This window comes from Sorex fumeus, unplaced genomic scaffold, assembly GCF_029834395.1.
Source record: "Sorex fumeus unplaced genomic scaffold, SorFum_2.1 ptg000265l, whole genome shotgun sequence".
Classification (NCBI taxonomy): Eukaryota; Metazoa; Chordata; class Mammalia; order Eulipotyphla; family Soricidae; genus Sorex; species Sorex fumeus.
This window is the reverse complement of record NW_026606322.1, coordinates 42,664,461-42,691,620: the sequence shown is the minus strand read 5'-3', so window position 1 is coordinate 42,691,620 and position 27,160 is coordinate 42,664,461. Positions and strand designations below refer to the sequence as shown.

Sequence of the window (27,160 nt, the reverse complement as noted above, 5' to 3'; positions counted from 1 at the left end):
CCAAGCAGCATCAGGGACAGGACTGGTGACATCCTTGATGGGTAAAAGAGAGGCCTGGATATCTGGGGAGGGTTCTGGCCCCTTCTACTTTTATATGTATAATTAACTTTTCATTGACCAAGTTTTGTTTGCATATCTTTAATACAATTCTCAAGAACCCACCAGTGCAGGAAAATCTGCTTTTGTGCTAATATATTGATCAGTTAAAAATGAGAAACTACCCTTAAAGATATCCACTCAAGAGAACAGGTTACAAAATATTTATTTTATTGTTTCAAAATTAAAAATAGTAGACAAGCATATGTTGTAGCTTAAAGCAGGGCAATACAAACATAGAATTTATTGCAGTTTCAAATAAAAAGTGTAAACACTAACGTTAAACTTTTTTGAAACCAACTTGCTTTGCACACTGCTGTTTCATTTTTTTTTCCAAACAAAACAATTTTAGTTCATTGACCACAAGCAGGCTGCTCAGATTACAGGCTAACATGAACACCTTTCTCCAAAATGGCTTTACCTTGTGCCATAGCTGTATGACTTTATTATTCCTAACATAAGCTTTTTTCCACCTCAACAGCATACCACAGGCAAGAGTGATTATCACTTCCATCTCACTGACTTCCACCACAAATTTCTCCCAATATTCCACAAGTGTAAAAATAAAAAATGCAATTAAACACCAAGAAGAACAATTAGCTTAGCTTTAGTCACACGGGAACAAAGACATTTTTAAAATGCTGTCAAACACAAAACTTTTCAGTATATATACTTCAAAATACTCAAGTATCTTACTTTCTCATAAGCAGTACTAGCATGTCAGTAAACTGGCCTAAATTTAAACTGCACCATTTAGAAGTTTTCATGTTTCGTATTTTGTGGCCACTAAACTGAGCCTTTTACAAAGCTATACAAATAATTTACTTTATAAGTTTACCTAAAGTTTAGAGCATATACATTTTAGATTACACTTACAGCATAAATCACATAGATTTCTTCCTAAACAACAAAACATAACTGGTAAACATTAACGCAAGTAAATAAAAAAAAATCCCTTTTTTAAATTAGCAAAAACTGAAAACAGTGTAAACACCAAAGTAAACAAAACAAAAAAAAACCCAAGACATCACAAGATAAATATATTTTGACTCTATTTCTGAAATCATGTTCAAACACTTGTTAAAAAAAAAAAACAAAAAGAAGGGCTGGGAAGAGAGTTCAAAGGACTGGAGCACAAGCATTGTATCCTGGGGCCTGGGTTCAATTCTTGGCACCACAGGGTCCCCAAGCACCACTGGAGTGACCCCTGAACAGAGTTCCCCTTCCCCCAAATAATAGTCCTCAAATGTATATGAAAATGGGCACTTGGTGGTGAAATATAATTTCAAAAAGGTTTGTTCCAACACTGCGTGTAATACATAAAATTATTCTGTTGCCTGTATGATTATTGGTATTTTAACTGCATGCTCCCTCCTCCCCCCCCAACCCGACTCTGAAAGGACTAATTTGGTTATTAAATACTAGGGTCAAAGGATGATAATGATAAACTCATTAAAAAGTGAGTTCTAGCTTGAAATAATTTTTATTTCATTCCCTTTAATCTTATTAACTGGGAAAACGTTTAGTGGCTGACTGGCAGGCCCTGTTTTACCATTTTGAAACCAAAGCTATGTGTGAGGTTTTCTTCTGAACTTCCTCAAAAAGTTGTACAAGAAGTATCGTCATATATGATATTCAACATTTGTGGTATTTTAGGCTCTCTCAAGTTAGAGCTCAACTTCATCGCTTACCCTGATTTTTTAAACAAATAACTGCATATTTAAGAAAACAAACATAGGAATATGTTTACTTAATATTTCCATACACTGCTGTGCAACATTCTTCAAAAAATATTTTAACTCAAATATTCATCCAAATAAGTACTGTGTAAGCACTAGTGTCACAGATTCTTTTTAAGAGCACCTTTCCTTTGAAGAGCTTAACTAGAAAGACCTGACGGGAGAAAAAAAGATTCCCGGATAAATGTTTTCATATATGTACAATCCAATCCACTTGTCCCAAACTCAGTAAAGCTACTAATTGTCAGAAACAAGCAAATGCTTTCTTTGGGTAACACTGCTGTATTCTGGATGGCATCATATGGCTCATACTGTAGAAATATGCTAATACTGGTATCAAATGCAACATATTCCAAACTTTTATGACAGTTCCTAAGTGCAATACAAGCACAAACATGTGCCAGTACACACTCTTAACCACACTTCCCTAAGTAAAGTCAAATTATAAAATGTGATCATAGCAACTAAGCACTAAGATACTGGTAGCATGAGAAAATATCTTTATTCAACTTGGAAATTTATGGAGATCTGGATATTGCACACATTCACTTAAAGCTTATCAAACTAAGGCAATGCAACCCCACTCAGCTTTCAATACTTTGGATGACTCTAAAGAATGAGAAAAATTAAAATCATCTTTCAAAAGCTGTCTCCAAAAAAAAAAATAAGCAGTCTTTTTTAAAAGCAAATAAAACAAAACCCATTAGATATCAACTAATATTCAAGCAAAGATAACACATTTTAGAATTACTAAGAGCTGTCTTCTATAGGATTAGGGTGTTTCTTTGCTTAGTCAAATACTGTTTTTGTAAAGACCTCTCAGCTGACCTATGCAGGGCAGGCTGCCAAATTTAAGGCAGGAATCCATTCATAGCTTTATGCATGAAGCCTGTAAGTAAGTTAATGGGCCTTCTGTAGAAAGACTCTATCTCATAAATACATTCTAAGCACCAGCTGAAAACAGAATTCAGAACCCCTTTTTAATTCTGCATTGGTTACAGCTTGCGTGTAATACATTATTAAAAAACTTATCTGGCTTTTGGTGACAATCCATTCATTAAGAACTCTTTGGAAACCTCATAGGTAACCTTTAAGACTATCCTTTTTCAAAAGAGCTGATTATAATTTGAACAAGTTTTATCTCCTGTCAAGCAATCTTTCCCCCTAGCTCGAAGGTTTCCAAATGAGTCTGACCTACTGCTCCCTTTAAAAAATTCACTTAGTGCTCGCCTGGAACATTCTACTTTAAGAGACTAACAGGTCATCCCTTCCCCTCCCCCAGCACCTGAGGATACTGACACATCTCCAGGATCATCTCAGCCTATGATCCTCCCCATCCCTCTCCCCATCCCCTACTTGGGGAAACACTGCCCTAGATTCTAAATTTTAGAAAAATAATACCTCACCTCACAATGTTTTCTTTGAGCACTCACTCCAACAGAAATTTGGATAACACAATTTGGGTAGTTTAAGGATTCTTAAGCTTTTATCCAAAGTGGCATACAAATAATTTTTAAATTTCAAAGTTAGGGCAACAGTTTCACAGCACACTCAGTTTGATGATACTACATTTAACTAAGTAGTGAGGTCTGATTTACTCTGTCCAAATTCAAACATTTCTAAGTTACTATAATGAAAAGAATGACGTACAAAAGGCCTTTTCTTTTATGGAAACAAATGGGCGTACAAAAACTAGCTTAGTATTTTCTTCCTGAATTAACTCAAAATTGTTTTCATTAAAGTTTTTAAAAATTTTCTTCGATCTTGCTTTTTAAAAAGTTAATTCTTTTTTCATAAGAGTTCTTAGAGTTTAAAACAATTCAACTAGATAGATTTCTATTCCAAAATACATTTATCTTTCGAAAACAAGATAGTTATAAAAACAGTATATTAGAATAAAATGCAGTGATCTTAAATATGGGTGAACATATTCATACACCAAGTGTAAATATAATATATAGTCATTCAAACACATTATAAAGAAAATGGGAAAGTACCGAAAATAGCAATTTTATATATAAAATTTTATATGAAAATATTGCTCATAATAAATAAGAGGTGATGCTATGATTTCCATTTCCCTCTTAAAAACTATCTTTAGTAGCTCAGACTTATCTAAGGAGTTCGTTAACCCATTGTTTTGAGGTGAACTACATTAAAATGCTTAATAAAGTCTCACTTTAATAATATATTTTAAGTAGTCACATGTGACAAAAATTAAGGAAGGCCCTTTAGCAATTATGGAAAAAATAACTCCCCAAAAGAACAAAAATGATTAACCCTACAGGGCAACAACCTGCTTTATTTGACAAAGATGTCAAATATTACTTTACACTTTGCCAGTATAATGTCATAAAATAATGGACCGTTAACTTTCTTCAGCTTCTTCAAAGTCTGCATGCCTGGCAGACCAAAGCATGAGAGGGCATAGGAAATAAGGAGGTTAGTTGTTTATGGGTGAGTGTGACTTCATCCCTGTTCGACCCACTTGCCGACACGGTAACTTGGAATAGTTCTTGAGAAGCTGCTCTATGGCAACATGGCGGACATGGAGCTCCGAGGCCAGAGAATCTTTTTCTTGAACTTGATGTGTCAACTCTTCAAAAACTTCTGTAAAGATTGAAAAATACAGTTTCATTTTTAGAAAATGTAAAGCTAATTGTATGGTGTGTATTTTAATACTCTAAGTTAAAGTATTGGACATTAGAGTATTTAATTTAAAGAATATTGAACTCAGGTAGAGTACTAGTAATATTCTAAGTGAGTTAGAGTATTGTCATGATAAAAGCAAAATCTGACATCACGGACACATGTTTTGAGCCTCCTATGAAGCTGAACACCTACCACAGCCAACTGGAAGACCTTCTCTTATCAAATAAAACTACGTAAGCAATAACTATAGAGATGTATGGCAGAAATGGTTGCTAAAGTTATACTTGAGATAATTTTCTCAATCCAAATGTATGAATGTATTATAATAATATCTATAATGACCTATGGCTAAGTGCCCATTAGTACTCAGGTCTAGAGAACAAGAGCCTATGAAAACAAACTAACTAAATGTTTGAATCCTAGTTACTACTCATATGAGTAAGGCAAGCAAGATTATAATTTAGTTCCCACTGAGTTTAACCTTGATGGTAACAGCGGCATCTCACAGGGTTACTGTAAGAATTATAGGAGATCACACTTATCATGTTCCTAATGCAGAGAAAGTACTTGGCAAATGTATGTTGCTATTACTGTTTTGTTATTTTGAGTGGCCATGTTGTTATGAAAGAGCATAAGTTTGAGTTGAAGGGTAGGGGTTAAAATCGTCAATCAATAATCCTGTTGTTGAGTGAATGCATAATCTCTATAATTAACATTATCTTCAAATGCAGTTTCTTCTCCAAAATGGGAATTGGGGGTGGGGGGAAAGAGAAAATTGGGGAACTTGAACACTAACTAGCAATTGTTAGAATCAGTAGCAACATATTGAACAATGGTAAAGATTTTTTTTTTTGAAGTATCACCAATGAGGTTATGATTTTTCTCTTTTTAAGACCTCTTAAAATCTTTTTTTTCTTTTTTCTTTTTGGGCCATACCCAGTGGTGTTCAGGGCTGAACCTTAGCTCTGTGCTCAGAGATCACTCCTGCTGGGCTTAGGGGACCATATCAGATACCAGGGATTGAACCCTAGTTGGCTGTGTGCAAGGCAAGCACTCTATCCACGGTGTTAGGAGGAGGAAGAGACATCCTCCTCTTAAAGAAAATTGTGACCTACATATGGGAAAAATATCATGTGACCTTGGATTGACTTCAAAATAATCCATGCTGGGTGTGAGGGTTCGAGGAGTACAAGGGCAAGAAGAGATGAAGGAAACTATACTTCCGAAAGCAGATGAAACTGGTAGTAAGCTTAGTTAAAGGGTACACGACACTATTTTTGACAGTTGTGTTTGAAATTACCCATAATTAAAAAAAAAAACACTGTCACGGTCCTCCCATTGTTCATCGATTTGCTCGAGCAGGCCCAGTAACATCTCCATTGTGAGACTTGTTGTTACTGTGTTTGGCATATTGAATGAGTCACGGGTAGCTTGTCAGGCTCTGCTGTGCGGGTGCTGGGCTCTTCGAGAGGAATTAAACCCAGCTTGGCTGGGCTGGCTGTGCGCAAGGCAAATGCCCTACCACTGTGCTAGCTGTGCTATTGGTCCAGCTGCCCCCCCCCCCCCCCCCCCCCCCCCCCCGGCCAAAAAGAAACAACAAAAAAAATAGGACCCATGTATCTGCTTTACAGAACTGGTAGGAAACAGATTTGCATACTGCCCAGCACAGCAGGAAGTAGTCAGTAAAATGTTAAGGAAAGGTAGAGATCCAACTTGTAGTCTCCAGTTACATTTAAATTCTCTAATTCTTTTTGCTCTGGAAATTATTTGATTCTAATCTCATTTCTCAATTTCAGTGCAAATGAAGCTAATGGTTTCGTGTCGTAGGGAACTCTGAATGAAACTTTCATATATTTGAAAAGCATTGAGAATTATTCTTTACCCTGTATTTGCTGTCGGAGCTTTGCATTCAGTTGCTTTACCTCACCAAGGGTCATCGAATTCACTGAAAGATAAAAATATATTCATTATTACCACAAGAAACTGGGGGAAAAAGCTGCCTCTACCAGCAACATAATATCCTGATAAAGTATTTGCACTTATCTGCCAATCTAACATCCAGCAGTAGTGTAAGATCCAGTCACTAACTCTTATGCTACAATTTTAAGACCTGACATAACACAGCTCCCCACTAAGAAAGATTTGCTCTCACTGCCAGTACATAGCCGACTTGAGTCAAAAGCCACACCAAAAATCACCTAGGACTGAGTGCGCTGGGTTCTAATACTTCTGATTATACTTTAGCATTTCGAAAGTGTTACTCATTTCCCATCAAGGTAATTTTGCTTAATAAGAAGCTCTACAGAATTCAGGACCCAGAGTTAAAAAACTCACTATACTTAAATTTTTGTAGATGTTTGGAATAAGTGCAAGGACTCACACATTTGAGGCAGGTACCCAACCACTGAGCCATATCTTCAGTTCTAGAAAATTCTGAAGTCCTGTGTACTTTAGTTTGAAAAATTCATTTGTCTACTGACTTACATAACCTTGGCTAATTCATATCAAGAATGAAGTTGCTTAAAAATATACTAGTCAATTAAATGATTTTAGCTTCTGTAGCTTTAATAGAAACAGATGCAGACTGAATGAGTCATTTTCTCCAACATTAAAGCAAGTGAACATATTACCTTTGGCCTTTGGTAAAAATGTCAGATGTTTGCTTTAGAAATGCCACCTCTAGTCAATTAGTCTTGAAGGGACTGGCAAGATGACAATGTGACAATGTCTGTTAGCCAACAGCAGAGACAGCCTTCTAAAACTACACAAACCCTGAACTTTCAACTCTGTTTTTTGATTCCATTTGATTGAGAAATTCAAAGCAGACGCCAATGTCTGGACTACAAAATACCAAAGCCTAAGTCAGACTATGAACTATTCCAGGGAACTGGCAAGGAGTTTGAAGCATATCCCTTTTACCAGGGTGAATGTGTTAAATTCTCAACTTAACCCATGATTCTACATCGAAATGACTTGACATGACACATATATGTAAAGTAAAACAAAAGCAACAACAAAACTCCCACGTTGACTTCCTCCCAATTTTACTTACGTTCCTCTCTGCTGTAATGCGGGTGCCGGGTCTGGGCCCTAGTCTCCGGGTCAGAGATGGTCTCTTCTTTTTTCTGTGCCTGGTTGTGACTGTGGGGCCACAATAATGTGGTATCTGAATCTTGTAACACAGAAAGTTCAAAGTCTGTGTTTTCCCTCTGCTCAAAGATTCTTTGTGTGCAGTTTGTGAGACCACCTGTGTTTCCATCTATCCATTTTGCAGAATACTTTGGTACCTGGGAGTCAAACTGTGGGAGTAACTTTTTCTCCGGTTTATGTCTGAAATTAAACAGGTGATGCTGGGTATTTTTGGAACACTCAGAATCTGAATCCAAGTCTTTATTTTGTGCATATTGTACAATCCAGTTTATCTTCTTACTCAAAATGGTTTTAACTTCTTCATAAGTACTTTTTGAAAGCTTAGATCTAGGACAATCCTGGTTTGCAATCAAATGGTATTTTTCAAAGCAGTCTTTGTGGCCCCTTAATGATCTTGTGTGCAAGAGATTAGATTTTGGTACTCCTAGAAAGAAAAAAGAAAACAGAAGCCTTGAAAAAAAAATCATTTCTTTTATGAACTACATTAATATACAAATCTCTGGGACCACAATATCATTGATAATCTGCGAATGTGAGAAACATACTGGCAAAATAGGGATGGGCACATCTCTTGTAAGCGGTCGACCCAAGATCCAAGTTCAATTCTGACTCCCTAACCTGCGGACGCATATGGTCTTCTGTGCCCAGCCAGGAGTGATCCCTGAGTATAAAGACAAGCCCCTTTCACAGAACAAACAAAACAATAGCTGGGTCTTTCTAAACACTTATTTGAACTTTGGCACAGATACATTTTACTGCACACTACGTAAAAAATATCACTGAACCCTATAGTATGCATTTACACAATATATATTACAGCACTTTCCTCACTAATTTTCCTAAAATACACTTGCAAAGAAACCTTCCAAAATGAGGCTAAATAATGTTCAATATATTTTTTTAACAAAACATAGTAAATCGTATCTTTCAATTATTAGCTATGCTTTTACCATGGAAAGATAATACAATGTAAGAAAAGACCTAGACATAAAAACTTCAAAAAAAAGTCAATAAACAGTTTGGATTGTTATTTGGGGAAGGGAGTAGGGTCTCACTGGCCAGTGTTCAGGGGCCACTCCTGGCTCCATGCTCATGCTGAATACTGGGGATCATGTGGTGCCAGTGACAAAATTATAGTTGATTGCATGTCTGGCGGGATCATTACCTCCTGGATAATCTTATGTGCCTTGGGATTCAATTTTTAAAGATATTGAAACCATCTATCTAAAATATTTTTTATACTTGTTTATACTTCAAATTGTCTCAAGGTAATTTTATCTTCCAAAAAATACGCACTGCATCCAATTATTTTTCATGCAGCAGTAAATTCAATTTGCTAAATTAGTCAATATAATTCTTCAATTCACAAATGTTCACCAGATTCCATAAATATGAATATTCCTTATCAACTTTCTGGGTTAATTTTCTTTGGGTCACACTCAGCAATGCTCAGGGCTTATTCCTGGCTTTGCTCAGTGATCATTCCTGGTGGTGCTTGGTGGAATCTGAGGTGCCAGGGATGGGTCTGGCTGTACTCTAGCTCCTGTATGATCTCTAGGCCTATATCCCAACATTTCAGCAGTTATGTTTATGAACTGCTTTTTTTTTTTTCGTTTCTAGGGCTGTATCCCAACTTTTTTAGCAGCTATGTTTATGAACTACTTTATTTGGGTGGGAGGCCTTTTGGGTCACACTCAGTGATGTTCAGGGGTTACTCATGGCCCTGTTCTCAAGAATAACTCATGGCAGTGCTTGGGGGACAATGTGGGATGCAAGGAATCGAACCTGGGTCAGCCATATGCAGAGCAAACGCCCTACCTGCTGTTCTATCTATCACTCTGACCCCAGTTTATCAACTGTTTTTTTTTAGAACACAGTATACATTTTCAAATAGGTACTTCAGAATATGGAACGCAATAATACATTTTCCAAAGTTCAAATAACATTATTAAAGTCAAACAGCAATGCTTATATGCCAAAGGTGAATAAGGGATATGGAGATGAAAATTAATGCCTGCCAGAACTAACTGGTCCAAATCTATTTAGCTGTAAAAAAAAAAAAAAGAGTAAGTGGAAAGCTATTCAGGTACTAGGTTAAGAAAAAGTTTGTTGGTTCATCAAAAATACTACATTCTGTATCCATTCTTGGTTTCAGAATTCAAAAAGTCACAACTGAATTCCAAGCTAATTTTAAAATAGTGAAATATGAGCACTTTAATGGCATTAAATTAGGAATAAGAGTACTTGAGCATATGAATTTATTTGGTCAATGGTGACTTACCGAGATTGCCAAAAGCAATGCTGAATGGCCTATCAGTTCCCCCACAAGGAAGCTATGTGAATTCATCTACTGAATACTAATAGCATCCGCCCATGTGAACAGCTACTTCACAAGGTAATCTCAAAGATTTCAGTCTTGTTTCTTCCACTGAGCACAAATATTGTACTGCAATTATATTATTTTACTTTTATTATACCAGTTATTATCTAATTAGGTGAGTTATGTCACCAAAGATATCTAAAAACAAAAAGGACCCAAAACTCAAATTTGTGAGCTGAGTAAGCACCTTTAAAATTAAAATTACACAGAAAGCATGCTCACAAACTCTGCTTGTCAGAATAAAAATACTGTAAGTTAATTATGGTATCAGTTGCATATATTGATTAGCTGTATATATTTATTAGTATACATCTTTCACACCCATAAGAAAAATGATAATCCATCAGTACCAGTATTGTAAACCACAGAGCGCTTGCCATATGGGCCGGCTGGGCGGGTTGGCTGGGGTGGGAACTGGGGACACTGGTGGAGGGAAGTGGACACTGGAAGAGGGATTGGAATACTGTATGCCTGAAACTCAATCATGAATAACTTTGCAATTCATGATGATTCAATTAAAATTTTTTAAAAATGATAGTACAAGCAAGAAACCAAATGAAAAAGTTTCATGTTGCTATTTGTATACTTACTATCCTGTGTGAATAGCAAGTAGGAGAGAGAATTTGTAACTTGATTATTTTGCTAACTTTGGAAAAACTTCTGAAAGAGCTTCCTTCTCTGTACTCTTAAGTTTTGCTGCCAACAGCTGGCAAGCCAACACCCCCAAATGGTGAACGATGGCATTCTCAGCTGGTGGATAGGCCGCTACAGTTCTAATCTAATTCTGTTGAATATAAACAGAACAAATTATAAGCTTCTCATTCAGTCTAGCTGAAATTCCTTGGCATATGAGAGTGCTGTTAAATTTGTGTCAGCAAATTAATTTTTGCTGTTAACTTTTTGGTATTCATTTCAAACTTCAGAAACTGTATGAAGAAAGATGAAAAAGGTGCTTGGGAAACTGGAAGAGGGAAGCAGGCACTACAGTGATGAGTGTATTGCTGGGATGATGTATACATGAAAACTACCTATGAATCCTGATACCACAATAAAATGGTACAAAAATAAAAAAAGATGAAAAAAACATTGAAACACTGGAATTCCTGATGTACACCAAAAAGCGTCACACAGGTCAATATCATAAAGACCTCTCTTAAGAAACATGTGAGCTCTTAGAGATTTTACCCGAAGTTTTTTCTTGGTAACTGGTGAAATACCATTTCTAGAAATAATTTTTCTCTTAATTCCTGTTTAAATTTCAAAATCAGTTCTATGAATTTAGGAACGTACACAATTCCACGCATTAAGGAGTCTCTTGAGATGAAGGGCAAAACGAATTGTTAATAGCCAATGTACTGTAAAAACACAGAAATGGCAAAATAAATTTCAAGTCCTTTCAGACATTTAGGAGAAAAACCCCTAAAAAAAAAGAGAGAGGTGACAAAAAATGTCACAGGCAAAGAAAGTTCTGAATATCCTGGGCATTTCCCCCAGGTGTTTCCCTCTCCTCCCCACCTAGTCCCAGATGTCTTGCTGTCCATCTTTATCACTCCCTGCCCCCCTCCCCCCATAAAATCTAGTATCTGAAATGTTTCTCTCCATTACCACTATCTGTAGGTTATCTGCATCATCAGTCACTTCCTAAATTCTCAATTCCTCTAAAAAAGCAATATATTTGAATCACAACCGATTTAAAAATGGCCTCTTTACTGGTCTGAATCTGCTGTAAATCAAGTTTTATGAGAAAAAGCACCATGCACCTGTTGCATGTTATGTGTCAGTGCCACATAACAGGTACTCAAGAAAAAGGAGCTCTATAAGCAAATTTAATTTAAATTATTTTTTAAAGACACATAACCCCCAAAGGTACAACGAGTTCAAGATCTACAGCAATGAATTTACATCCATCCTAGCAAGGAAACTACGTTAAGTAAGTAATTTGCCAGGCTGTTCAGAGATTAAAGACACTGACCAGTGATACTACTGTTGTATTTAACACAGTTTAATGGATTATTGGTCTGAAGGAGCAATGAATGTGCAACAGTCATACAGAGATGGTATTCTTGTGATATTCAGCCTGCCAAGCAAAATCATGAACTTCAACTCAATTATGTATTTTTAAATAGAAACTTATTGCATAAGGCTTTTGAATGTAAACTGTAACTCATTCATTTATATCTCTACCCCTTGCTCACTAAATATTTTAAATGTCATTGAGTTTTAAGTTTAATTATAAAACATTCATTTTATAAACATACTTCAAACAAATCTCACTCAGTGGCAGAGAAAACAGTAAATTAAAAATAAAAGACTCCTTCACATACTTGAACAAATTACAATCTAGAAAAAAATGTGAGTAGCCCATTCACTATGTATGGGCAATATATGCCATTTTATAAGTTTCTGATTTTTCAATTCATAGGTTTGAATTAATCTAAGAAAGATAAAAAAAAAAAACCCAACACCAACTAACAACCATTGCTATTATCAAGATCCCAGCAAGTTTCCCAACTGACTTTTCCATTTTAATTGCTTTTGCAAGAGCAAATAGCTCTGAGCACCAATTTGCTTCAACAGCAGCTTCTGAAAGAGAATGCATCTAAATGCAGTTAAATGAGTTGATATTTTTTCTGTTTTCTTTTTGATGAGTTAATACTTCCGAGAAGCTGAGTTATAAGAAATTTCTAAACCAGTTTTAAAAAAATTGTACAATTCCTTTACTAATAAAAAGTGTGAAGAACAATGTAACATCCTCACTGGTATGAACATTTTAAAAGTTACTTGAAAAATGTCCATGTAAATTTTGGGAGGCCATGAGGTCATCATTAGAAAATTAAGGCTACTGACAACTTCAACTGCTAATTTTTTTTTTAAAGTACTCACTTCTGGGTCACTTAGAAACAAATATAGACAGTATATTTCTGTATGGACAGAAAATAAGGCAGCAATTCTATTCAATAGTCTTATTTTTTTTTACCTTTTCCTAAGTTTTACTTATTTTTTGTGGTGCCAGGGGTTAAAACCAGGACCTTACACATGAAAGACATGTCCTATCATGGGTCACACCCCCTATGCTTTCCCACTTTCATCTGTGATTTTTTCCCCCCCTACCGTTATCATGCACTTGGAAAGCCCTCCCACCAACACACCTGGCATGCAACCCCACTTCACTGCATAATCAGATTTCAGGCCAAACTTTTTTGCAACAAGCGGGGGTGCAGCCATTATGTGAAGCTTTAAAAATAAGTTGTGCTGGTATAACTTCAAAACAAGGCATGTTGTGGTGGCAATATGGTGAAATACGAATGCCACGTTTTATTTAGTAAGAAGACCCCTTTGAGATCAGCTTTTTTAAGTTCTACCCAGGTCCCACTATCCGAGGCTTTTATGCCCGTGTCTCCTGAAGGACTCATTTATGGTTTGGTGGTAAGAGAGCTAAGCGAAGTGATCTTTCCTGATGGCTCACCAGCTGGTCTTGCCAATAGTACCATATCTCAGCCATCAGTTTAAACTTCACATGCTCTTGAATCCTATCAGGGACTGCCTTATGCATGTTTACTCTGTCAATTAAGACTTCTTGAATTTGATTACCAGACTTCATTTCCATGGAAAAGAATGGCTTCATATAATATGATGCTCCACAGGTCGAACACAAAACAAGCAGCTGTTGCATGTAAAGCTACAGTACACATGATCACATCAGCAATATCCTTAGAAAGCTCTATGAGGACAAATCCTTCAGCTTTTATCGAAAATGGATTTTTTTTTGTTCCAAGTATACTGGCTGTGTTGTATTCCAAATGGTGAGTTTGCATATTTTTAATATTGAAATAAGGCAGGGAAATTTAGTTATGATTTAATTTCCAGAATGTTAACATGCTGTGAAAAAAATTTAAACATATTGCCTTCAAACATAACCAACATTTGTGCAAGAATTTACAAAGTTCTGCTTCAAAATTAAAAAAAAATGATCTGAGGCACTGTGGCTTACAATAGTATGAAGAGAGCTTCATACACATAATGTTCCTACACACACACTCCACCAGTGTCCATTTCACTCCATCCTTTTCTCAGTGTCCACCAATTTCTCCCCACCTCCAGTTTTGTAGACCAGTATTTCCAGAAAACCTTATTTTTTTTTTAATAGAGGATCACATTTTCCCCAACTTTAGAATTTGAACAAGAGTTAACATGCTTTACTTTCTAGAATCTTATCATGGATGATAAAAAATAAAAAGGGAGACTAATTTGTAATAGCACACAAATTCGCAAATGCTGCCTGTATTAAGAAGCACTTGTGTACTATTTTAAAAGTGCTTATAAATTGTAAAAATGGTAGGGCAGATGGGGCTGAAGAGGCTGCACGATACGTACGGCACTTGCTCTGCAAATAGTCCAACTGGGTTTGACCCCAGCACTGCATATGGTCTCAAAATACCATCTAGGAGTAAGCTGGGCATAAAGCTGGGCATACGTGGGTGTGGCCCAACCTTGATCAACCCTCTCAACCCACCCCCAACCACCCCTGGCACCTTTTCCCCCAAAGGGAAGGATAGCAAAGCTTTCTGTACTAAAATAGACTGAAAAGGATTAAGCTGTTTGTTGTTTTTGAGAATCAGAATCATTCCCATTTCAGGTACAAGAACTTGAGTGAAAGCTCTGTTTAAGCAGAGCGGCAGACCGACCAGCTGACCAAAGTCTAAAGCCATAGTGCACACATGTTCTCCTTGGCCTGCAAGTGTGTCATAAGGGAAAAAGAAACCAAAACAGATCCTCTCAGAACTTTGTTCCCTGATGTCTCTTAAGAACCAAACCAGAAAGCCCTGGCAGCAAATGGCTCGCAGTGAGAAAGAACTTAAAGTGAGAAGGGTCTGAAAATAGGGCCAGTGCTCAATTCATGACATAGGGCACAGGTACTACAACACAGCAGGTCCACACTTGTATAGACTGGTGGCAATGTACTATATTTATGTACTGATTGGCAACAAAGGTTTGGAATGCTTTGTGTAAACACTGCCTGCTTGTCCTTATGAAGTTTCTACACTAGACAACTCTGCATTTGATGAGCATGCAACGCCATCCAAACAATGGCACAAATTGTTATTTCCAACGTTCCTATTGCTCTACCATAGCCAGTCAGTGGATGAATGGTCAGACTGATCGAAGCTGGATGATAGGACCAAAGGTAAGCAGGCAAGAATGGACGGTCGGATAACTGTCCACTTTCCTCAACTTGCAGTATTAGAGCCTGAAACCTCTTGGAAATATTTACTGGCACTTCTGTCTGTGTTGGACAGTATATAATGAACAGGACTCACTTTAGCTAACTCAGGAGTCACTTACAGAGTCTGCCATGTTTTGTCCCCAACATATTACTTTAAAGTAATAGGTAATTACTTATCTCTGCATTGGCAACAGATGGAATTACTGGCAAGCACACCAAATGAACATACAGATGGAGTTAACAACTCACTTTTCCACATTCTGAGAATCACTGCCCTATAGAAAGATGCACCAACAGGTGGCCTTTAGACAACTGATTTCAGCTTAGAGATGTTCATTCCATTTTAGGGTTTCAGTGTGTGCTGAGAAGGATTATACCATTAATCAAAGCAGCTTAGTCCAGTAAATGAACTAGCAGGACAAATTTCAATAAGCAGAGCATTTAGAGACAATGATAAATATAAAATTAATGATAAATATAAAATTAAACTTACCAGGGAAGCCACGGTAGAATAATTATTTTACTGGTAGATCTACAAATTGCAAATGATTTGTGAAAGTTAACCTGTCTCAGTGAACTTTTTTAACTTTTTTATTGAATCACTGTGAGATAGACCCTTACAACGCTGTTCATGGTTGGATTTCAGTCATACAGCATTCCAATTTTAACAGTTGGAAAATCGGGGAAACACACCTACATAACAACTGTTTTATTACTAACAAGGCACAAAAAAACCGACAATTCACTCTCAATTCTTCTTCCTAATTTAGCTGTTTTCTACTCAGCAATGTCCAAAAAAACTTTTTGCGATGGTGGATGTGTTCTCTTTCTCTGCTTTAATACAGTGGTCACTGGCCTCACATGGCCGGAGAGCCATCCAACCATAACTGGATGTCAGAGGAGCTAATTTACATCAAGTTACCCCACTGTGGCTAACCCATAGCTAACTGATTAAATACAACAAAAGGGTACTACTTGGAAAAGAGAATATGATGGAAACTTTCCATTTCTTACTAATATGGGACAGTAAACTCAAAGCAGCACAGAACACAACAAGCTAAACTTTGTTCTTTGAGTACATTAAAATACTACGAACATAGACTATAATTTTAAATAAGTGGCCTGGATAGTTTGCTAAGATAATAAAGTCAAAACTCCAACTCGTCAATGTTCTACTTGCTTCATCCTCTTCAAATAGCTCTAAAAAAGGGTATTACCATTTATTCTAGTCCTTTTTGTGTGTATAAAGTTAGGGTGAGTCCTGAAAAGCTACTTCAGTTAACTTTGATGTTTGATCTCTGCCCCCATCTCCCAAAAGACACACACAATAAGGAAATCCATATCAATTCCCTCCACTGTTAACAAGAAAAGGAATATAGTGTATGCAAACTGAAGAATAATAGATAAGTTACTTATCTAAACTGGCAAATCCTTTAAACTTATATTGACTCTTGGTTAAAACAGTTTGACTTTACCAACTAGAAAATGGTATTTTATTTCCTCCAAAAGAGGAGAGATCAACCCATTTTTTGTCTTCTTTCTTCACACGCAATATTATATTGCACGTAACCAAAAATTACCTTCTATTTCTGATCAGCTGAATTTTATCAGTTCTTCAGTAGCAAATATAAATTAAACACTTCACTGACTCTTGACCTAATTATTTTTAAGATCATCAATAAAATAATCAAGATTTGTTTCCATATAGTTCACAAAGCATTTCCTTTCATCTTTGTTAGTGTATCAGGATGAGAGAATTATGAATTTGAACCAGAATGTCTTTTTAACGGATTGTGATGCATCACTTTTATTGATGAAGACATTCTGGACTGTAAATTCGGCTGTTTTAACTTTAAATTGCTGATATAAACAACAAACTTTTACCACTGATTTCTAAAGCACTCACGGTCATTAAGTGCCTGAGGACCAGAGTTATGTGCAAGCATCAGTATTCTGGAATGTTCAGAGAGTTGCAGTTCATTCCCCAAAACCCAGTAACTCCTTTTTCTAAGCAGTGTACTTTTTGTTTGTTTGTTTGTTTTTGTGGAGGAAACACAAGAATTTTTTTTAAATTCTCCTACTTGAAAAAGATAATCACATATCAATAATTGGTGCTACTCTAATTTTCTTTTGAAACTGATAAGTTCTTACATTACTAAGATTTATAACACTTTATGTAAGTGACAAAAAGATCACTTGGAATTCTATGAAAAGGCAGAAAAACAGGAAAGTGTTCCTATGGGCAGAGACAGTTAATGGACAGACAGTTCTCTAAAGCCTCCTTTAGATGGATTCATTCATCACATATTCAGTTTTTACTCTTTGCAGACTGGACTACCACTGATTATATACTAGTAAATACAACAAAGTCACGTACTTACAAGATACTTAGGAACCATATAAGATGTCTGCAAGTCAGTGGCACATGTAAGGGTGTGGCTTGAGGAAGGCAAGGAGAGATCTGCTAGCTAGCAGTATAGAAAAGTGTGAGGAAAGAGAAGGAGAGAGGAGAGACATCACACAGGATGATTCCTGGTGGTGCTCGGAGGACCATATGGGGTACTGGGGATTGAGCCTGAGTAGGCTGCATGCAAGGCAAGCACCTTACCTGCTGTACCATCCCTCTGGCACCCTTGATTTCTTAAGTAATTCAATACTGAGATTCAAATTACTTCTTGATTACTCACCATGTAAATTGGGTTTTGATAAATGATAAAGAATCAAGGAAGACTGCAGTTAAAAGCAGGGACTGAATTTACCAGTGCCTTAACCAAGAACATCTGTAGATTGTTCTTGATAGATTGATTGTTAAAGAATTTGTATTTCTGTTCCTAGAAAAGATTCCTGTAAAGATTAACAAATTAAGGAAGACAGAAGTCCAAGAGAGGCTCCCTAGAGAGCAGAGAGAAGGTGACTTAATCAACAAGGAGGACCACTTTACACTGAAAACTTTGCTTGGCATACTAGAAACTGATCAGTCTTAATGAAAGTCTCTCTTGAGAAAACAAAGTTATCTGAAGAAGGTAGAAGTGCTTCAAAAATAATTTGCACAAGGGGTCAGGGTGGGTGGAGAACTGGGGACATTGGTGGAGGGAAGGACACAGTAATGGTGGGATTGGTGTTGGAACACTACATGCCCAAAACAACTGTATTATAAAGAATCTGGTAAATCACGGCGTTAAGGATAAAAGTTTTATGAAAAAGTTACCTGCACTGTGTTTTAACATGAAAATGAAAACAGAGCTGGAAAGAATAGGCTGGAGTTCTGAACACTTGTTCCCTCCAGTGCTATTTCTAAGCCGGTTATTTTGATAAGTTTTTAGGCTACACCTGGAAGTGCTCCAGGGCTGACTTATGGATCATTCTTAGTGGGCTCAGAGAACCACAAGGGATGCCGGGGATCGATTGATCCCGGGGCGGGGGGGTCCTGTGTGCAAGGGAAGCATCCTACCCGCTACAGTACTATCACTCTGGCCCGAGAAACTGATTATATCATAAATGATTTTCATTACTGGGCCCTCATCATACACCGCTACCTTTCTCCTATTCACAATGGCTTAGGAAATGGTAGTAATCACACACACACACACACACACACACACACACACACACACACACACACGACAAAGTTTATATAGTCTTAGGGCAAAGGACAGGTCATAAGTATTAGGAAGTTTATGCATCTGTCACCTAATCCTAGAAGTAGACCAAGGTTTTCTGGTAGTGAATCATAGATATAAAAATATTTTCTTAGCACTTTGAAAGAAAAATTCTTAAAGTACAATTCCTAAATTCTTGAAATGTATCATCTATCACCTGATAGTTCATAAAATGTTGGTATCCCTTTCCTTTTTAATTACAGTAAAGTCATAGAAAAACAAAACTTAATATTATACTCAGAATACAAAAACCTCTCTAATAAGACTTCTGTTTTTCTATTTTTATTTTACAATTTTAATCAAGAGGTTAGCTGATCAGACTTAAGCAATAATCCAAAAGGAGTAAAATATTTCTTGCAAATGTGAGAATTTAAAACTAGCCTATTATTCTGTAAGAGATTACCCTTCAAGCAGAAAAACAAAAATAGAATGCTTTAAAGCAAACTTACTAACTCATAAACTAAGGAACCAGGTAATATACAACATAATACTACCAAATTTAAATGTCACAGGTTAGAGAGAGAGAGAAGGAAAGTGCCTGTCATAGAGGTAGGAGTGAGGGAGGGGAGGTGTGGGAAGGACGAGAGAGAAACTGGGGACACTGGTGGCAGGAAATGTATACTGGTGAAGGGTTAGGTGTTGGAACATTATATAAATGAAATCCAATCATGAAAAAAAAAATGTCACAGGTTAGTCCTTTACACATTATATCATTTACTGGCAATGTGCTGAGAAGAAAAAGCTAAAAACAAATAATACACCTTTTTATTGTACAAGTGATCACTATTATATTTCTCCCTATTTTAAAAGAAACCCACTGTATATTGATAAAAACATTACGTTTTTTTTTATTTCCCTCCAGTTTCTACCAATAATCTTCTAATACCAAATTCAAGCAGCTAGAATGCTCTTGCCCATCACTCTAGCAAAAATATAAGGGAGCGATAGCACAGGGGGTAGGGGCATTCAGCCGACACGCCGCCCCGAGTTTGATTCCTTCGCCCCTCTTGGAAAGCCCGGCAAGCTACCGAGAGTATCTCGCCTGCATGGCAAAGCCTGGCAAGTTACCCGTGGTGTGTTCGATATGTCAAACACAGTAACAAGTCTCACAATGTTACTGGGCCCTCTCGAGCAAATCGGTGAACAACGGGAGGACGGTGACAGTGACAGTACATAATTCCAAGAATCAATAACGTCAGATAAATTATGAAAACCTATTTCTAAGATAACTTTTCTCACAAAAATCTATTTGGTATTTTGAAAATTTGAAATATCAAGCATTTGTAGGGTATAAAACAAAAACTCAAAATTCAAATTATGAGTTGTTTTTACCTCTTAAAGGCCAATTATTACTTCAGCAATGAAGGACATTTCAACGGCATATAGGCCGGGCTTCTACGTGGAGATAAATGTTGTGAGGGACAAATGTTTATAAAGATGCTCCCCGAGGAATACTTGTATATCCTCAATGTTGTACGGAGGAAATAATTGAAAGGCACATTAAAGTGGCCGGGACAGACAGGTCAGTGGCAGAGTGCCTACAAGCCTGAGGTGTGGAGAGTTTGATCCCAGTATGTCTTACATACCAAAGCCTTTTGGGTACCTGGCGCCACTGCAAAGTGCACTGCTTCCAGTGCACTGAAAAGGAAGTGTGACTCCTGGAGAGTTGTGTATGCACGCACCTCAATCAAGCAGCTATGCCACCCTAGTCACCGCAATCAAAACCACTAGAAAAACGAGGAATGGGGAAAGGAGGAGGGGAAAAAAGGGCTAGAAACATGATGAAAATTTATGAGAATTATGAAAGTTTAGATCTCTGCAGTAAATTTGTTTAAATTTGATTTTTTCCCCTGAGAGTGGGTTGTCTGAGTGTGGGGAGGGGATGGGTGCCTCCCCAGCAGTGCTCAGGGTGCCACTCTCAGTGATTCTCAGCCCACAGGACCAGCATGATTGATGCTAAGGCCTGAGAATGTGGTGCTGCTTTGGTTCAATAGGGAAAGGGTCCACCAGTGCCACACAGATGCTGGGGCAGGGGATACTGGGCAGTCCATCGAACCTGGGTCAGTCGTGTCCAAATCCTGCATCCTAACTATTTAACCCAACCCCAAGCAATAACATTTTTCTCAGTGTACATGCGACATTCAGCAGATAGGCTGACCGAAAATTAAGAATTTAGGACTCAGGAAAACAGGTTTCTATATGACCCCATGAATGAAAATAACTAGAGACAGTAGATGTGTTAAATTAGGACATACTACAACCACTCTCCAGGCTTCGTAGACATCCAAGATTTGTTTTTGATTTAAATAAACTATTCCAAGAAAGAGTCAGTACAATATTCTTAATACATAGCCCGAGCAGTCTATTTGACCGTAAGTTTCTTTCACTGTGAAATATAGGTTTGGGCTGGGACTTTCCAGTGCCTATCTAAAATTTAAATATACAAAATATAAAAATAATACACAATGCACAACATATAAAAAATACTTAGAGTAAACTCTATTCCCAAGTAACATGAATTTAGGTCTTTAATTCTACAATCAAGGACTTTGCAAGACAATGTTTCAAGTTGAAATTACTTGTAATTCCTATATTAAACCAAATAATATATGTAATTTATGTAACCCAAAAGGAAATCAATAATCTATCAGTTACATATTCAGCAACTACAATTCTTCTGGGCCATATAATGACAAAATGTTGTAAGCAGTATGATCATAAAAACATGAATGACATATAATTAACTCTACTATGTTGTCTACTAAAAGTTTAATTTTACTAGATACTATAAGTATTATTCTGATGCCTATAATAATTTCTGAACCTTAAGACCTAACAGAAACTTCATGGTAGAAAATTCTAATCCATTACTTTGCCATTATACAAACACGTCCTATTTAGAAAATAGAAAAAGCAAAGATAATGAATATTTCACATATACAATCTGGGGGAAAAAAGAATACAAAAGTGTTAAAACTGTTCAAATTCTGAAGTTCTACCAAATAAGCTAGTGACAATTTAAAATTCCAATAACAGGCAAACTTTTTTTTTTTAATCATAGGATTATTCTTTTTAAGAGTAACTCATAAATATTTGTTAAAAAATAAGAGTTTTAGGGTCGGAGTTATTCCATTTGGGGGCACTACACATGGATCTCTAAATCCTTCTGAGAGAGATCACTGAACACAGGGCCAGGTGAGGCCCCCAAAGAAAACAAAACCCCAGCCCCACAAAATCAAGAACTTTATCATGACATCAAGATTAAGAAACATCCCAGGGGCTGGAGCGATAGCACAGCGGGTAGGTTGTCTGCCTTGCACACGGCCAACCTGGGTTCAATTCCCAGCATCCCATATTGTCTCCCCCCCCCCTCCCCCCCCCCCCCCACACACACACTGCCAGGAATAATTCCTGAGAGGCAGGAGTAACCCCTGTACATCTCGCAGGGTGTGATCCAAAAAGCAAAAAATAAAGAAATAAAAAAGAAACACCCCACAGGGGCCAAAGTGATAGTACAGAGAGCAGAGCTTGCACGGTGGGGTTGGGTGGGAATCCCCAGCACACTATATGATTTAGGGGTAATCCCTGAGCCCAAAGCCAGGAGTAAGCCCTGTGCACTGCAGGCTGTGATCCCTAAAACTCCCCAACCTCCCCCACAAAAAAAAAAACCAAAACATAAAAGAAACATCCTACAAATTTCTTTTAGGCAAATACAAATATTTTCAGTAACACAGGTTGACATTTGGAAAACTTTTTCAGATACTATGGAGAAACATTAGAAACACTTTTTAAAGGGGTGTGTGAGATCAAGGAAGAGAGGTTATGTAAAATTTAAAAACAAATGTTTTTCTAGATAACTCGGTTAGGTAGGAGGCACGGAGGCCAAAGGAATAAAACCACATTTTTCCCATTTAAAAAAAAAATCTGCTCATGAATTCTTATTAAAACATCCTCCATTCTCCACCCCCCACCCCCGCTGACTGTCTTGTGAAAAAAAATTAACAACCTGAGCTTTCAAAGCAGAAACCGATACTCACATCTCCCTCTTAGCCAAAAATGGGGTGAGCACCGTGGGAATTATTATTAAAAATGACTTGAAAATTCACAGCTACGCTGACTTTAGCTTGGATCCCAGAAACCCTTCGCTTTCACTGCGCCCCACATTTCACACCAGGCGCAATCCCCAGAGTAATTCCACCAAATTCAAGCTGCGCCTTCTTCTAACTCGCACCGCGCACCCCCCCCCCCACCCCCATGCCTGCTCCGCCCTGTCTTGTCCATCCAGTTCGTGCCATACACAGAAAGACGACGTCTAATACATATTATCTCTGGCGTCCCCTTACCCTCAATATTTAGCTCAAAGCAAACGTGGCAGAAGGAGAGCGTCTCTTTTTCCGTTCCCAGCTTACACACGCTGCAAATGTTGTCATCGTTCAAGTCAATGTTTACAAACTGCTCCTCCTCTTCGTTCATTGTGCCCCTTTGCAAGAAGAGACAGGAAAAAAAAAAAAAAGGTCAAGTCAGGCCCGGTGGGGAACTTGACTGCGGGACAGCAGCAGAGACGGCTGCGAGGAGGAGAAGCAACTTCCAGGCACCCCAGGGATGCTCGGGCTCCACCAGCCCCGTCCCGGGACGCCAAGCCAGGAACAAAGTGATGATGCCCGGGTGCCCTTGCACTTGGGTCCTTTGTTGTTTCATTACGAGGAAAGGAAGAAACTGGTTTTTTTTTTTTTGGAAATGGGGGTGGGGTGGGGGAGTGAATCCAAGCTGCACCCCGAGAGCCCCGGCTGCACCGCACTGGCAGGCACCGAACGGTTCTTGGCTCGGCCTTTTCCCGGCCGGGTCGGGTCTGCACTCGGACCCACGCGGATCCTCGGCGGGCGGAGGACACTGCGGGCACCGGGGTTTGGGGGGCGCGTCCACGCCACGGGTAGACCCGGGGGGAAGCCGTCACGCACGTGGGAACACAAGCCCGGGGAAGGTGCGGGGGGGAGGGGGCGTCCCGTCCGCGTCCAGCCAACGCCGGCACCCTCGAGGCCGGACAGCGGCTAAACGGGATGGGGTGGACGGCTGGGAGGGGGGTTGGGAGAGGGGTTGGGAGAGTAGGGGGAGGGAAAGGGGGTAGGTTCCCCCACCAAAAAAAAAAAAAAAACAAAACCCACCCAGCCCGTCCCGGCCCCGCGCTTTGCTCCCATCCCGGGACCCAACCCGCCGCCCCGCGTCTCCATCTCTCTCCGTCGAGGAACCGCGGGGGCTCCTCCGAGTGCCGGGGCGCCGCCGCCGACGCCGCCGGGGCGGAGACCCCAAAAGCGAACAGAGCGCGTTTTTTTTTTTTTAATTTTTTCTTTACCTTCCGGCTCCAAGCGCCGCCGCCGCCGCCGCCGTTCCGCGCGGCTCGGGACCCGCCACTATTGTTTCCGGCCGCGGCGGAGGAGGCGGCAGCGCGGAGGCGGCCCCCGTGCGCCCGGCCCCGCCCCCCGCCGCCGCCGCCGCCGCCGCCGCCACCGCGCCCCGGCTCTGCGGGGGGGTGACGCGGCCCCGACCTCGGCGCGCTCCTTCCGCGGCGGCGCCCGCGCCCGCCTCTTGCGCCCCGCGCCCACGCCGCGGCCGCTGCTCGCGCCGGCGGGTGAGTCGGCGCCTACGGTACCGGCGCGGGCGCTCCCGTCGGCTTCTGGGCTACGCCGCTCCCCGGACACCCCCTCCCGGAGGCTCGGAGATAGAGGAGCCCAGGGCTGCTCCTGACACCCCCCCCCCCGCCCCCAGTGGAAACTACTGCCCCGGGGCGGAGGGGGGCGAAATGTCAGGAGTGGGTGCGAGCTAGGGGCCTGGCGGCGCGGGGAGGACTCGAGGGCAAGTGCTGTGCCTGCCCCCGGGAGAGGGAAGCCCCGCGGCAATCGCTGCACTTTGTTGAGGGGCGGGTTGGAGTCGTGAAGGAAGCGAAAGTTCCCCTTGCAAGTTTCCTGATTTAGGGGGTTGGGGGGTGAAGTTGCCCGGCAAGGGTGGGCGTTCTGCTGGTTTGGGTTTTTAAATGGGTTGCGCCTCCCGGGCAATGTGGTACGTTCCGTTGCTGGCCCGTGGGGATGATCCCGGCGGTCCCACCTCTTAATTTTTGGGGCCCGCCCCTTTCGTAAACTCCTAGGTGGTTTTTCCAACTCTGGATGGCACTTGGCTTTTCTTTATAAGCATATTCTCTCTCTCTCTCTCTCTCTCTCTCTCTCTCTCTCTCTCTCTCTCTCTCAAGCATAACTATTTCTATAATTTCGGTGATACTATTGTAATTCACACAAAAAAAGCATGACTATTTCTACAGTAGTCTCATTGATACTGTTGTAATTCACACAACAGCCCAGAGAGGAGAAACTCACTCTTTCTTTCTTTCTTTCTTTCTTTCTTTCTTTCTTTCTTTCTTTCTTTCTTTCTTTCTTCCTTTCTTTCTTCCTTTCCTTTCTTTCTGAAACCCCTCCCTCCCTCCCTCCCTCCCTCCCTCCCTCCCTCCCTCCCTCCCTTCCTTCCTTCCTTCCTTCCTTCCTTCCTTCCTTCCTTCCTTCCTTCCTTCCTTCCTCTTTTCCATTTTGCAGTCTAGGAGTGACACTAACCTAGATGAAATAGAGCAGGAATTGAATCCCAGGCGGTTGATGCAAAGTCATACTTGCTTGCCACAGTTTCTTAAGCAGCAGTACTGGCTACTTATACAAAAGGGAAAGTAGACTAGGGTGTTAATCTACCTGTTAAGAATGAACCTTAAGGTTTGGGCTATTTCTAGGTCAAGTTGATGCTTAATACAAATCACAGATGCTTCTGAAAAGTCATGTGTTTATGATGTGAAGTAGGTGAATCAGTGATGAATGCCATTGGGCATCTACTTAGAAATGTAGATAATCGAGGTCTTTCTCAAGACCTCCTGAAAAACTTTAAATTATACCTCCACATGATACCTGGGTGCATTGAAGTTTAGGAAGCACAGATTGGAATGGAAAAGTCTGTGCCTTTAAAAATGGATTTTCTCATTCTAGGTAAATGTAATTAAAATAGATGTATCCAGCATCCTATATTCTACCAATCTTTTAAAAAATATAAATGCTTTCTAAAGTCACTAATAAATATCTTGTAAATATACAAATTCCTACAGTTCTATGAAGAATCTATCATTCTGGTGACATTTACTCTTTTAACTCGCCGTAACACTGTCTCCTTTCTTTTTTAAAACACATTACGTTGAGAAATATTTTCTTTCTTTTTTTTTTTTTTTGCTTTTTGGGTCACACCTGGCAATGCGCAGGGTTTACTCCTGGCTCTGCACTCAGAATTACTTCTGACATTGCTCAGGGGACCATATGGGATTCTGGGAATCGAACCAGGGTCGGCCGTGTGCAAGGCAAATGCCCTACCCGCTGTGCTATCTCTCCAGCCCCAAGAAATAACTTTGAGACAAAATTCTTCCAATTTAAAATTGCAGTTGATGAGTTTTAACAATGTGTAACTACGACCCCACTCTATATAAGAACATTGTCTCATGCTTCTTCCTCTTCAAGCTTTCATCAAACTCTGATCTAATTTGTATCACAAAAGTCAAGATTTACCTTTTCCAGAAATTCAAATTTGCGGAATTAAATAGTATGTACTTTTGGGCTGGAGTGCTAGCACAGCGGGTAGGGCATTTGCCTTGCACACGGTCAACCCAGGTTCAATTCCTTTATCCCTCTCAGAGAGCCCTGCAAGCTTCTGAGAGTATCCCTTCCTCATGGCAGATCCTGGCAAGCCCCCCCCCCATTAGATATGCCAAAAACAGTAACAAGTTTCACAATGGAGACATTACTGGTGCCCGCTCAAGCAAATCAATGAACAATGGGAGGACAGTGCTACAGTGCTACTTTTGTGATCGTCTGCTGTCAAATTCAGGACAATCCTTCATATTGGTGATTTGTTAAAATGTTTTTATTGATGAATTCCACATTTTTTTCATTCACACATTGTTGAACAAATTGTTTCTAGTTTGGGGAGGTTATTAAAGCTGCTAAGATTATTTATGTCAAGATATATCTGTGGGCTTGTATTTTCTTTTTCTAAGTTAAAATCCTATTTTGTAAGATCTGTTAGGTCTTTTAATACATTGTCATTTGATCACCAAAACTTTTCTGTTTGTCTGAGTAATATGTCTTCTAAAATCTGCCTTTCCTTTATAGGAAACACTGCTTTCTTATTATTGTTTTATGTTTTTCTTTCTGTCTTTATTTTTTACTTCTATTTCTTTATGTTAATG

General features: G+C 39.2%; 1 protein-coding gene across 1 annotated transcript; it reads right to left on the bottom strand.

The window, feature by feature from the left end:
• Window positions 1-3,213: 3,213 nt before the first annotated feature.
• Window positions 3,214-24,365, bottom strand: CUNH21orf91 (chromosome unknown C21orf91 homolog). Its single transcript, XM_056109385.1, has 5 exons — window positions 24,251-24,365; window positions 23,244-23,380; window positions 7,540-8,061; window positions 6,370-6,432; window positions 3,214-4,445 (listed from the first exon to the last, which is right to left on the bottom strand). The coding sequence occupies exons 2-5, from the start codon at window positions 23,371-23,373 to the stop codon at window positions 4,279-4,281; spliced, it is 882 nt and encodes a 293-aa protein (XP_055965360.1). The 5' UTR covers window positions 23,374-23,380; window positions 24,251-24,365; the 3' UTR covers window positions 3,214-4,278.
• Window positions 24,366-27,160: the final 2,795 nt, after the last annotated feature.